The sequence below is a fragment of the Macrotis lagotis genome, chromosome 1, assembly GCF_037893015.1.
Source record: "Macrotis lagotis isolate mMagLag1 chromosome 1, bilby.v1.9.chrom.fasta, whole genome shotgun sequence".
Classification (NCBI taxonomy): domain Eukaryota; kingdom Metazoa; phylum Chordata; class Mammalia; order Peramelemorphia; family Peramelidae; genus Macrotis; species Macrotis lagotis.
Window position 1 is genome coordinate 837,933,804 of NC_133658.1, and position 15,133 is coordinate 837,948,936.

At 37.1% G+C, this 15,133-nt stretch overlaps 1 protein-coding gene across 3 annotated transcripts in view; it reads right to left on the bottom strand.

The window, feature by feature from the left end:
- Positions 1-15,133, bottom strand: part of LOC141508602 (NACHT, LRR and PYD domains-containing protein 12-like) — a 122,879-nt gene that overhangs the window by 44,987 nt on the left and 62,759 nt on the right. For all 3 annotated transcript variants that reach the window (XM_074217381.1, XM_074217380.1, XM_074217382.1), the window contains exons 10-11: positions 14,148-14,321; positions 2,030-2,203 (exon numbers count right to left, since the gene is read on the bottom strand). In XM_074217381.1, the coding sequence (XP_074073482.1) occupies positions 2,030-2,203; positions 14,148-14,321 (348 nt within the window). The remainder of the gene's footprint in view (positions 1-2,029; positions 2,204-14,147; positions 14,322-15,133) is intronic.

Below are 15,133 nucleotides of genomic sequence, written 5' to 3' on the forward strand. Positions count from 1 at the left end.
CATAATGGTACTTGAGAGGATTTATTTTGCCTTATGGGTGTGGACTGATGATGATGACTTCTATGGTTTGATCACATCAATATGAAACTATGGTGATACTGAAGAGGTCACTATAGTTGAAAAGGTTGAAAAACTAGGTAGCCCACTAAAAGGTAATGTGCAAAATGAATATCAGAGTCTGAAAGAAGAATGCCAGAGAATTTTCAAGAAAGGATAATGGTGGTATCAGGACCATAACTGAAGAAAAATTTTTTAAATTACTCAAAATACTATTGATAAAGTCAAAATTGGAAGAAATGAAATATGTGGAAATATATGAATGGGTTGTGATCTGCTTGTAGAAGAACAAACTAAAGTATCACTTTCTGCAAATGAATTTTCCTGTACATTTCCACTCCTAGAGCCTTTCTTCCCATGGTCAGCATTTTTTACTCTATTTGATTTTGCCAAAGCAGATTATTAAACCAAACAATTTAAAATGGTTATGGATCTCACTTAGCAGGCTCTGCTGACTACTAGTGATTGCAACTGATTAATATGAAAAAGATTGAATTTGAAAAAGATCTAACTGATAGATGTTAGTCCCCATGAGAAATTCCTCTTCCATTTGGACTCTGCTTTTTTTATTTAAGGTTATTTTTGCAAGGCAAATGGGGTTAAGTGGCTTGCCCAAGGCCACACAGCTAGGTAATTGTTAAGTGTCTGAGACCGGATTTGAACCCAGGTACTCCTGACTCCAAGGCCATTGCTTTATCCACTATACCACCTAGCTGCCCCCTCATTCTCCCTTTTGATGAGTGTACTGCTACAACAGCTTTCACTTACATTTTCTTCTCTTTATTTATACAGTTTTATGTCAGGCATTGATAATATTTACTACAATTCCTGCATAGCTTGTCTTTCTTTCAAGATTGCACAAAATAGATCTCCCCATGTGAGGAATGAACTTCTTCCTCTCATTCTCTGGGAGCATTGTGTTAGCCCCAATCTAGAACTCTTCATTGATCTTTATCACTTAGGAGACCTCCAAGTGAATTTCCCATCTCTTGGCCTTTGTCTTCACCCCAGTGTCTTTTCAGACAGACTTGAATTAGCCCTTGGTCTCAGATTCCTGCTTGGGTCTCTTTGCTTAAGAAATTTCCCAGATCTGCATTAGTTCTGGATCCAGGATGACTTGGCTTCAACCAACTATCTTCCTAGAGAGCCTTTTATGAGCCCGAGATCTAGACCTCTTTCGAAGGGCTTCACTTCAGGACTTTCAAGCATGCTCTAGAGTCCGTCCTCAGTCCTACCCAGCAATTCCCACCCTCTTATGCCTGTCTCCTCAATCTGATCTTGCATATGTTGACTGCAGATCTATACTCAATTTATACCAGTCTCTTCAATTAGGAGGGAAAGGAAGTAAGGACAGAAACAAGGGAAGAAGAAAACAAGGAAGCAAGGAGAAGGAAGGAAGGAAGGATAGACAGACAGAAGAATGGAAGGAAGGAAGGAAGGAAGGAAGGAAGGAAGGAAGGAAGGAAGGAGAGAGATACAGAAAAAAGAAAGAAATAAAAAGAAGGAAAGAAGGAAGGAAGAAAGAAAGAAAGGAAGGAAGGAAGGAAGGAAGGAAGGAAGGAAGGAAGGAAGGAAGGAAGGAAAGAAGGAAGGAAGGAAGAGGAGGAGGAGGAAGGAGGGAAGGAAAGAAGGAATCTAATTTACCATGAGTGGGGTTACTCCTAATACTCACAGAGGTTGCTTCCCCCTTTGTTCTAGAAGAGAACCATGATATATCAAGGGAGGTGATGCCTTGCCATGAAAATGATTTGGAGCTAAATGAGGAGATACTGTGCAAAGTCACCAATCTCACTTTCTCCTCTCTCCTTAGGGCAGAGTGAAAAGGAGAAGACTTTAAGAATATGAGCCTAAATCTGAATTGGACAGTCAGTTTCCACTCTTCATTCTATGATCTGTATTGCTCACTCTTCCTTCTTACTACTGTCCCTGCTTCCAAGCAGAATATCTGAAAAGGTAACATGTGGGAACTCACCTCAGTGCCTCTATCTTGCAGTTTGGATTTTCCAAGACCTTACCCAGAAGGTTTATATCCTTAACTTTATCAAATAAAGTTTTACTCAAATCGAGGTTTTTCAGGCTTTCATTGCTCTTAAGAGCAGAGAAGAAATTTTGGGAACATTCAGTGTTAAAGTGACAGGACTGCAAGCTGTAGGAGAAAACATAATCAGAGGAAAAGTGGTCAGTTCAATTTTCTGTGATTAATTCACTTCCTGTCATTCTCTGAGGCATGCTAAGAACATCCATTTATGATTGCCATATTTTCTCATCTCCTTTTCAGTGGTATGAACATAGTTTCTTTAAAAATACTTAGTCTCAGAGCAGCTGGATGTTACAATGGATTGAGCACCAGCCCTGGAGTAAGGATGACCTAAATTCAAATACTGCCACAGACACTTAATAATTACCTAAGCTGTGTTTTTTTTTAATTTGAAAATCAATGAATGGAGTTAAATAAACAAGGTTAGTTTTTTCCAGAAAATAGCATTTTTAGACCTCAAATAATATTATAAAGGTAAGAATTATCAAAACTATTTAGGGCTAATTAAAAAAATATAAAGTATACCAATAGACTAGATTAAATAAAGAGGAATCCGAAGCAACTAAATTCAAGAATTAGTTTTTAATATACACAAGTACATAAATTACTCACAAAGGAACTCTCTATATCCAAAAAGAAAACTGCTTTCAAAACGGGAAAGCATTTTTGGGAAAATCAGGTTTAGACTAATATTTGAAACATTCCATAATTAGCTCAAAATATACATAGGGTTTTTCTCTCTTTTTCTAAAGGGTTTTGCAAGGCAAATGGGGTTAAGTGACTTGCCCAAGGCCACACAGCTAGGTAATTAGCAAGTGTCTGAGACCGGATTTGAACCCAGGTACTCCTGACTCCAGGGCCAGTGCTCTATCCACTGCACCACCTAGCTGCCCCCTACATAGGGTTTTAATAGTCAATGTCTAAAAAAAAAGTTTAATGTTTAAAGAAAGGGGAAAAAAGATACCCAGATCAAGAACTTTAGACAACTATGAGGAAGGGAGAATTCTTTGATAGTGGGAATGACAAAATAGAATATAGCTCATGAAATGGAAAAGATTATGTATGAACAGAATTGATTAAATGATAGGAAATGTAGATATTTTGTTAATGTTTTGCTTTCCTTTGGCAGCAAATTTCTGATATTAGATTAACATCCAAAATAATCATCATACACATATGCATATACACACCCACACATATATGAAAGGAACAGAATTATCTGATTTAAATCATTGTCAAAGTGATCAAAAGAGATGAAGAAACATCTCTCAATATCAAAATTGCTCTCTCTCTTCTCTCTCTCTCGCTCACTCTCTCTCTCTCTCTATATATATATATAGATTGAGAGATTAGATATAGATATAGATGATATAGATGATACAGATATAAATATAGGTATAGGTGATATAGATATAGATGATATAGATATTAACATCATAAAAGATTGCTACTAATTACAACTAATAAGAGAAAGGCATGGAGTCAGGAGTACCTGGGTTCAAATCCGGTCTCAGACACTTACTAATTACCTAGCTGTGTGGCCTTGGGCAAGCCACTTAACCCCATTTGCCTTGCAACCCCCCCCCCCCAAGAAAGAGAGAGAAAAGCAGAATAAAATAATTCTGAGCCAAAATACTAAAAAATGAAAAAAGATAGGAAGAGTCAATAGTGGAGAACTGTGGAAAGTTAGCTTCACTATTGGCTCCACTGAGGGGAGTGGTATGACTGACACAGAAAGCCAATTGAGAATGGTGCTAACAAATGACTGAAATATCTATACCCTATGGTCCAGAGATCAAATGGTAGTTAGATGTTAGAAGGAAAATTTTAGGAAATCTTATTGACATTGCTAGTGAAGACAAAAAAACGGAAGTCATCACAAAATGTAAGCAGTATTTCAGCAAGATCAGGCCATGCCAGATATTTTCTTTGGTTGCTAGTTTTCCCAAACTTGGAGGTCAAGTCATATTACACATGGATTTTAGCAATCCTCATCCTTTTCTTCCAGAAAATAAGAAGACAAGTGGGCTATGCAAAAGCAAATTTAGATTCAGAAAATGGGAGAAATGCCAGATTTAAGTATACCATTAATAGTTCTAACTGAAAGGAAGTTTCCAAAAGATTGCTTTAGAGAATGGATTTTGACCCTCTGCTTTTTTGACATTTGGTCAATGGATTGGACAGAGACACAGGTATTATCTTTATTAAATGTGAAGATGATATAACACTTGCATGGAAAAAGCAGACAACCTTAGGATCTAAATACATATTGTTTTTGACATTTTGCAAGCCAATGAGATAAAGTGACTTGTCCAAGGTCACAAAACTAGGTAATTATTAAGTGTCTGAGGCTAAATTTGAACTCAGGTCCTCTTGACTCCAGGGACAGTGCTCTATTCACTGCCCCACCTAGCTGTACCAGTCAAAAATCTTCCCAGGCTAGACTATTGCCCTGAACATAGTAAGATAATATTCATTGGAAATCATGTTCATTCAAACATGCATTAAATAACTGATATTAAAAATAAAATAAAAAAATGATGATAGTACTTTATAGACTGCTTTAAGGTTTGCAAAGTGCTTTACATTTGTTATCAGGTTTGTTTATTTGCTATATATGGTTAGACAACAGTTTATATGAGAAAAATATGGGTTTCCAAGGAGATTCAAAGCTCAGGATGCATGTATAGTGTGATATCACAACTCAAAGAACTTAACTAATTTGAGACTTAATAAAAAAAAAAAATTTCTTTTGAGGAGTAGATGACAGAGCCCTGCTCAGGTAAGATCTGAAATGACAAAATAAATTCTGGACACATCGATGTTGTTATATCCTCAAAATAGCAAGCACAGTTAGAGAAGAAATTGACTTATGCCATATGAGAATTTGCTGAAGAAAATGACAATGCTCAGCCTAGATGAGAGACTACACAGGGCAACATGGTAGCAATGTTCCAGTACTTCAAGGGCTATCACATAGAAAAGGAATTATACTTGTTTATTATTTTTAAGTCATTTTTCAGTTGTGCCTGACTCTGCAGGAACCTGCATTTTGGGATTTCTTGGTAGAGACACTGGAATTGCTTGCCATTTTCTTCATTAGTTTCTTGTATTCATGAGGAACTGTATCAAAATAGGACAAGGGTCATATAGCTTGTACAAACATTCTATCCCAGGCATAACAAGGTCCAGCTATAAAGGCCAATTTAAGAATGTGAATAGGGACTGATAGAAGGCCTTTGAGCTAAAAAGAGACATAATCATAATGGTACTTGAGAGGATTTATTTTGCCTGATGGGTATGGACTGATGATGACTTTTAAAATTTCATCACATAAAAATGAATCTATAACAGTGTTGAAGAGATCATTGTGGTTGAATATGTGGATCAGCTAGGTGATCCACTTGATGGGAATGTCCAATATGAATGCCAGAGTCCCAAAGAAGAATGCCAGGAGATTTTCATGGCAATATGATGGTGGTATCAGGACTATAATTGAAGAACTTGAAAAAATTACCTAAAATACTATTGATAAAGTCAGCATTGGAAGAAATGAATAACATGGAGATAAATGAATAAGATGTGAACTACTTATAGAAAAACTAACTAAAACAGCAGTTTCTGTAAATGAACTTTCCTTTTAGCCCCACTCCTAAATCCTTTCTTGAGATTTCAAACCATTACACTTTCCTATGTCAACACTTTTTATCCATTTGATTTTTCCAAAGCATATTATTAGGCCAAACATTTAGAATAGTTATGGATCTCACTTAGCAGGCTCTGCAGAGTTCTTGTGATTGATCCTGATTAATATTATGTCATCTGGGGGCAGCTAGGTGGCACAGTGGATAGAGCACCAGCCCTGGAGTCAGGAGTACCTGAGTTCAAATACGGCCTCAGACGCTTAATAATTACCTAGCTGTGTGGCTTTGGGCAAGCCACTTATCCCCATTTGCCTGGCAAAAAATCCTAAAAAAAATATGATATCTGAAAAAAAGAGTTAAGTCCAATTTTCCCACAGGAAATCCCTCTTCTTTCTGGGCTCTGCTTTGAACAGCCTCCATGCTAGCAACAAACAATTCTGGTAAGAAGTCCCTATTTTATGCCTGATTTACCCTCTTCTTGAATTTACCACTACAATGGCATACAGCTCTAGGTCAGGCACTAACAATATTTACTTAGATTCCATCAGAATCTTTCTTTCTTCCATGATTTTAGAACGTTGATTTCCCCCATGTCAGGAATGAACGTCCCCCTCTCTTCTGCCCAGGGAGCACTGTGTTAGGTCTAATCTAGAACTCTTGGTTGAGCTTTTATCTCTTAAGAAAATTCCAAGTGAGTTTCCCTTCTCCTGCCCTTTGTCTTCCCACCACTGTCTTTTCAGGCAGCCTTGAATCATCACTGGATCTAGGACTCCTGCCTTTGGTCTCTGTGCTAAGGAAACTTCACAGATCTGCATTAGTTCTGGATCTGTGACTATCTTCATCAAAATATGTTGCTAGAGAGCCTGTCATGAATCCTACATCCAGACCTCCTTGGAATGGATTCAGTTCAGGACTTCAGAAGTGCTCTAGAGACCATTCTTTGTTTTGTTTTAGTTTTGTTTTTTGTAAGGCAATGGGGTTAAGTGACTTGCCCAAGGTCACACAGGCTCAGTGCTCTATCCACTGTGACACCTTGCTGCCCCTCTAGAGAACATGCTTAGTCCTATCCACCAGTATCCTTTCTCTCATGCCTAACTCCTCATCTTGATCCTGCATGTGTTGGCTCCATATCTTCACTCCATCTATACTACTCTCTGCAATTAGGAGGGAGGGAGGGAAGGAAGGAAGGAAGGAAGGAAGGAAGGAAGGAAGGAAGGAGGGAGGGAAGGAAGGAGCCCAGTTTACCATGAATGTGGTTGCTCCTATTACTCACAGAGTTTCTTTGACCTTTGTTCTAGAAGAGGCCATAATATGTCAGAGAGGTGATGCTATGACATGCAAATGGTTTGGAGCTAAATGAGGGCATCCTATACAAAGTCACCAGTCTCACTTTCTCCTCTATCCTGAGGGCAAAGTGAAAGGGAGTCAAGGGTAAAAATATGAACACTGCACCTGGATTGGACATTCCAATTTCAATCCATTCCATGGTCAATGTTACTCACTCTTCCTGATGTACTCCAGTCCCTGATGCCAAGCAGAAAATATGCAAAGAGAGGACTTCCAGCCCAGATGGCGGAGAGAAGACAGGCACAGTTCTAAAGTCTCCTGATCTTTCCCCCATCTATCACATGAAACAAACCTCTTAAAAGAAATCCGATTGACAAAACCTAGAAAGAAAAGCCAGAAGAAAGAACATCTTCCTCAGGATTTGTCTCCTGCAGCAGCTTTGGCAGAATTCAGGATAGTGAGTCTGGGCTCAGAGGGAGGATCAGACCCAATCAGCCAGATTAGCTGCTGAATTGGAACCAGGAGTCTGAGGGCCTGAGAGCCAGACCTGCTGGATCAGCAGTGGGACTAGACAGCAGGGGATTGAGTCAACTAGGGAGCAGAGGCTCTGGTGTTGGTGCTGTCCCCTGGGAGCTTGTGGACAGGGCTGGGGGGAGAGTTCCAGAACAGTAGAGCTGCAGACACCATCCCTGGGCTCCTCTGGTCTGAAGAATTCAGAGTCCCATTACAACTCAGACCTCCTTCCAAACAAACAAATGCAAACTAATTCTTCCTCAGGCCCAGGTGTGTGAGCACAAGAACCAGCCCAGCTGAGGAATGACCTCAGGCCAGGGTAAAGCCCACCACTGATTGAAGGCAAAAGAATTCAACAGCTCCAACTCCTCCCTTCAAGCAAAGTGAGAAGGCATCAATCAAGGTCACAGACACTCCAGAGAAAGCAACCAACACCTCCTATTGGCCAGCCAGAGAAATTGCACTCAGTGAGTAAAGCCTTTAGTGGTCCCAAGCCCCTGTGAACCAGTCCCTCCCCAACTCAGGTCTTAGTAAAATGAAGAAGGGTCAGCGGAAAGGTGGATCCATAGAAAAAGTCTTGGAAAGGAAAGACCCTAACTCAGAGAGACCTGGAACCCCTGAGGAGAATTTGATCTGGTCTTCAACACAGAAAGACTTCCTTGAAGAAATAAGGAAGGAGCTTAAAAATTTGGGAGAGACAATTAATACCTTGAAACAAGAAAACAAAACCTTAGAAAGTACAATTGGACAAATACAAAATGAGAATAAATCTCTCACATCATCAATTGGACAAATACAAAATTAGAATAAATATTTCAGATCCTCAATTGGACAAATACAAAATGAAAATAATTCTCTCAGATCCTCAATTGGGCAAATGCAAAAAGAAAATAATTCTCTCAAAACCTCAATTGGACAAATGGAAAGCTCTTTCAAAAGTAGAACTGACCAATTGGAAAAGGAGTTACAAAAGGTTAATGAAGAATATTCCTCCCCCAAAGTAAGAATGGCATCTACAGAAACTAATGACTCCATGAGAAAGCAAGAGTCAGTTAAACAAAATCAAAAAATAGAAAAAATAGAAGCAAATGTAAAATACCTCAACAACAAAACCACTGACCTCGAGAATAGATTGAGGAGCGGCAACCTGAAAATTATAGGACTTCCTGAAAACATTGAAGAGAAAATAAGCCTGGATTTAATATTACAGGATCTAGTGGGAAAACTGCCCTGATATCATGGAATAAGAGGGCAAAGTAGTTATTGATATAGTACATCAATACCCACCAGAAAAAAAATCCTAAAATGAAAACACCAAGGAATGTTATGGCCAAACTCCAGAACTATCAGATAAAAGAGAAAATCCTGCAAGCAGCCAGAACGAAACAATTTAAATATCAAGGAGCCACAGTAAGGATCATGCAGGACCTGACTGCATCAACATTAAGGGATCGAAGGGCCTGGAACAAGATATTTTGAAGAGCAAAGGAGCTTGGAATGCAGCCAAGAATCCACTATCCCACAAAGCTGAGCCTTCTCTTCCAGGGAAAACGATGGACATTTAAGGAAATGGAAGAATTCCAAAAATTTCTGATAAAAAGACCAGAGCTAAACAGAAAATTTGGATATCAAACAGGAGGTTCAAGAGACACATGAAAAGGTTAAGAAAAAGGGTAGGTGGTAAAAGGGAAAAAATGCTATCCAGTAAGTTGAAACTGGCTATATCCCAGCATGGGGGAAAAATTTCTCATAAATCTTGAGAATTGTAACTCTAACAGAGAGAATATACCTAGACAGAAATGATGGACATTCATGACCTATCCATGAGACTGCTATCAGATGGAACTGGCTTTAACCCCACTTGGGAGAAAGACTCTAATAACTCTCAGGAATTTTGACTCTATTCAATAGAATATACTGAACTAGAAGGGACAGACACTCAGAATTTTCTATGACTTAGAATGATCTAAAAAACACTACCTCCTTAAAAAGGGGGACAGGAAAGAGACTGGAGGATGGAGGGGATTGAATGGGGTAAATCTCATTACACTAAGAGGTACAAAATCCAATGGTAATAGAGGGGAAGAAGGGAGCAGATGAGAAACACCTGAATCTTCTCATCAGACTTGGCTTAAAGTCAACTTACACATACTCAGTTAACTTATAAAACATTCAACCTTTCAAGTATTAAAAGGGGAAAAGGCAAGAGGGGGGCAGAGAAAGGGAAGGGGAGGGGGGGGAAGGGGAATTAACAGAAGGAAGGGAAGGGTAACGGGAAAAAGGGAAAGGGGTAAGAAAGGGGAGGGTGTGATATAGGAGGGTAAACACACTGAAGGGGGTGGTATTCAGAAACAAAATACTGGGGAATATGGATAAAGGAGGGGAAAGGGGGGGAAATACAAACAGAGGGAAGATAGCATGGAGGGCAATAAAGAATTAGTAATCATACCCTTGAATGTGAATGGGATGAACTCTCCCTTAAAATGTAAGCAAATAGCAGAGTGGATTAAAAACCAGAATCCTACAATATGCTGCTTACAAGAAACTCATTTGAAACAGAGAGTTACATATAGAGTAAAGGTAAAGGGTTGGAGCAAAATATATTTTGCTTCAGCTGAAGTAAAAAAAGCAGGCGTAGCAATCCTTATCTCAGACAAAGCAGCAGCAAAAATAGTGTTAAAAGAGATAAGGAAGGAAACTTTATCCTCCTAAAAGGTACCATAGACAATAAAGATATTTCAATACTTCAATATATGCACCCAGTGGGACAGCACCCAAATTCTTAGAGGAGAATCTGAAAGAAATACACGCACGAAGACATAGACAGCAAAACTCTACTAGTGGGAGACCTCAACCTCCCACTCTCAGATCTAGATAAATTGAATCATGAAATAAACAAGAAAGAAGTTAAGGAGGTAAATAGATTGTTAGTAAAATTAGATATGGTAGACTTATGGAGGATACTGAATGGGGAATAGAAAGGAATATACCCTTTTCTCTGCAGTATGTGGAACTTATACAAAAATTGACCATATACTAGGACATAAAAACCTAATGATCAACTGCAAAAAGGCAGAAATAGTGAATACATCTTTCTCAGATCACAATGCAATAAAAGTCATATGCAATACTAGGCCAAGGAGATATAGACCCAGAACAAATTAGAAACTGAATAAACTTATTTTAAAAAATGAGTGGACCACAAAACAATTTATAGGAAGATTTAACCATTTTATCCTAGATAATGACAATAATGAAACAAAATACCAAAACCTATGGGATTCATTCAAAGCGACACTCAGAGGATATATTATATCTCTAAATGCTCACATGAATAAGTTGGAGAAAGAGGAAATCAATGAACTAAATATGCAACTAAAAAATTAGAGAAAGAACAAATCAGAAATCTCCAATTAAATACCAAATTAGAAATTCTAAAAAATTAAAGGAGAAATTAATAAAATTGAAAGCAAAAAAACTATTGAATTGATAAATAAAACCAAAAGTTGGTATTATGAAAAAAACCAGTAAAATTGATAAACCTCTGGTCAATTTGATTAAAAAAAAGAGAGAAGAAAACCAAATTGCTATCATCATAAATGAAAAGGTTAACTCACCACCAATGAGGAGGAAATTAAAGTAAATTTGAAATTCTTTAGCCCAACTCTATGCCAATAAATTTGATAATCTAAGTGAAATGGATGAATATTTACAAAAATATAAGTTGCCCAGGTTAAATGAAGAAGAAATTAAATACCTAAATAACCCTATCTCAGAAAAAGAAATTCAACAAGCCATCATTGAACTCCCTAAAAAAAAATCTCCAAGGCTTGATGCATACACAAGTGAATTCTACCAAACATTTAAGGAACAATTGGTTCCAATTCTATATAAACTCTTTGGAAAAATAGGGAAAGATGAAACTCTGCCTAACTCTATCAATGAAACCAATATGGTGCTGTTACCTAAACTAAGAAGAGTTAAAACAGAGAATGAAAACTATAGACCGATTTCCCTGATGAATATAGATGCAAAAATCTTAATGATTACAAGTTATCACTAGGATAATACATTATGATCAAGTAGGATTTATTCCAGGAATGCAGGGTTGGTTCAACATTAGGAAAACTGTTAGTATACTCAATTATATCAACAACAAATCTATCAGAAATCATATGATCATATCAATAGATGCTAAAAAAGCTTTTGACAAAATACAGCATCCATTCCTATTAAAAACACTAGAGAGTGTAGGAATAAATGGACTGTTCCTTAAAATAATTAGCAGTATCTATCTGAAACCATCAACAAGCATTATACTCAATGGGGAGAGGCTAGAGGCATTCCCAATAAGATCAGGGGTGAAACAAGGGTGCCCATTATCACCACTACTATTCAATATTGTATTAGAAATGTTAGCATCAGCAATTAGAGAAGAAAAAGAAATTGAAGGAATTAGAATTGGGAAGGAAGAGACAAAACTCTCACTCTTTGCAGATGACATGATGGTCTACCTAGAGAATCCCAAGAAATCATCCAAAAAACTACTGGAAACAATTAGCAATTTTAGCAAAGTTGCAGGTTATTAAATAAACCCTCATGAATCCTTAACTTTTCTATATATGTCTAGCAATATACAGCAGGAAGAGATAGAAAGAGAATTCCATTCAAAGTAACCTCAGACAATATAAAATACTTGGGAGTCTATTTGCCAAGACAGACTCAGAATCTTTTTGAAAACAATTATAAAACACTTCTCACACAAATTAAATCAGATTTAAATAACTGGGAAAATATCAACTGCTCATGGATAAGTAGAGCTAATATAATAAAAATGACAATTCTACCAAAACTAAACTATCTGTTTAGTGCCCTACCAATCAAAACTCCAAAAAATTACTTTAATGAGTAGAAAAAAATTATAAGTAAATTCATATGGAGAAATAAAAAGTCAAGAATTGCCAGGAGCTTAATGAAAAAAAGTGCAAAAGAAGGTGGCTTAGCCCTACCTGATGTAAAATTATAATATAAAGCATCAGTCATCAAAACTATTTAGTATTGGCTAAGAAATAGAGTGGTGGACCAGTGGAATAGACTAGGTGCAAAAGCAGGAGATGATTATAGGAATCTGCTGTTCGATAAACCCAAAGAGTCCAGCCATTGGGATAAAAACTGCTGGGATAATTGGAAGTTAGTATGGAAGGAACTTAGATTAGACCAACACCTCACACCCTTTAGCAAGATAAGATTCAAATGGTTACAGGACTTAGACATAAAAAACAATACTATAAGCAATTTAGAAGATCAAGGACTCATTTACCTGTCAAATCTATGAAAAGGTGAGCAGTTTATGGCTAAGGAAGAGTTGGAGAACATCACCAAAAACCAATTAGATGTTTTCAATTACATTAAATTAAAAAGCTTTTGCACAGATAAAAAACCACTGTAACCAAGATCAAAAGAAATGTAGTAAATTGGGAAACAATCTTTACAACTAATTATTCTGACAAAGGACTCAATTCTAAAATATACAGAGAACCGAGTCATATTTTTAAAACAAAAATTCATTCCCCAATTGACAAATGGTCAAAGGATATGCAAAGGCAATTTACAGATGAGGAGATCAAAGCTATTCATAGCCATATGAAAAAATGCTCTAAATCATTAATTATTAGAGAAATGCAAATTAAAGCTTCTCTGAGGTACCACCTCACACCTCTCAGATTGGCCAATATGACCAGAAAGGATAATGATCATTGTTGGAAGGGATGTGGGAAGTCTGGGACACTATTACACTGTTGGTGGAGCTGTGAACTCATCCAACTTTTCTGAAGAGCTAATTGGAACTACGCCCAATGGGCAACAAAAATGTGCATACCCTTTGACCAAGCAATACCACTACTGGGTCTACATCCTGAAGAGATGAAGAAAAAGGGTAAAAACATTACTTGTACAAAAATATTTATAGCAACCCTGTTTGTGGTGGCAAAGAACTGAAAATCAAGTAAATGTCCTTCAATTGGGGAATGGCTTAGCAAACTGTGGTATATGTATATCCTGGAATACTATTGTTCTATTAGAAACCAGGAGGGACGGGATTTCAGGGAAGCCTGGAGGGATTTGCATGAACTGATGCTGAGTGAGATGAGCAGAACCAAAAAAACACTGTATACCCTAACAGCAACATGGGAGTGACGATCAACCTTGAAGGACTTGCTCATTCCATCAGTGCAACAATCGGAAGCAATTTTGGGCTGTCTGCAAAGGAGAGTGCCATCTGTATCCAGTTAAGGAGTTGTGGAGTTTGAACAAAGTTCAAGGACTATTCCCTTTAATTTAGAAAAAAACATATATCTTATTGTCTGATCTTGTTAGCTCTTAGAATTCTTGTCCCTTCTATAAGGATATGATTTCTCTCTCCTCACACCCAATTTGGATCAAGGTATAACATGGAAACAAAGTAAAGACTGACAGATTGCTTTCCATGGTGGGGAAGGGAAGTAAGATTGGGGGGAAAATTGTAAAACTCAAATAATATCTTTAATAAAAATTAATTTAAAAAGAAAAAAAGAAAAAAAAAGAGAATATACAAATATGTGGGAACTCACCTCAGTGTCTCTATCTTGCAGTTTCGGTTTTCAAAGGCCTTACCCAGAAGGTTTATGTCCTCCTGCTTCTTAAAGAAAGTTTTACTCAAATCCAGATTTTTCAAGCTTTTATTGCTGTTAAGAGCAGAGAAGAGATTCTGGAAACATTCAGTGTTAAAGTGACAAGACTGCAACCTGTAAAAGAAAACATAATCAGAGGAAAAAGTGGTCAATTTAATTTTCTGTGATTGATCCACTTCCTGTCTTTTTCTTAGGAATGCTAAAAACACACATCTGTTTTATGATCACCACCTCTTCTTAACTCCTTTTCAGTGGTATGAACATGACTTCTTTAATAATGGTTAATCCCACAGCAGTTAGGTTAGTCAGGGCAGTGGATAGAGCACTGGCCCTGAAATCAGGAGGACCTGAATTCAAATACAGGAACAGACTCTTAATCATTACCTAGCTGTGTGACCTTGGGCATGTTTCAACCCCATTGCCTTGCAAAAGTAAAAAAAGAAAAAAATAATGGTTAGTATCTTCCAGATTACAGTATTTGAGACCTCATCTTATAAGGGCAAGAATTATCAAAAATATTTAGTGCTATTTTAAAAGTTGAAAGTATAATAATAGATTGAATTAAATAAAAAGCAATTAGAAGCAACTAAATTCAAGAATTAGTCTTTGATAATCACAAGAACAAGAATTACTCACAAAGGAAGTCCCTATGTCCAAAAAAGGACCTGCTTACAAAACTGCAAAGCATTTTGGGAAAAATTAAATTTATAACATCATTTATGACATAATCCAGAATTAGATCAAAATATACATGGGGCTTTAATATTCAATGTTTGAAAAATGTTTAATACTTAATGTTTAAATAATATTTTAAAAAATGAAAAAAGAGAATCAGATGAAAAACCTTAGACAACTATGAAGAGTGGAGTATTCTTAGTGGGAATGACAAAAGAGAAAATAACCCATGATACAGAAAATCTGCTTTA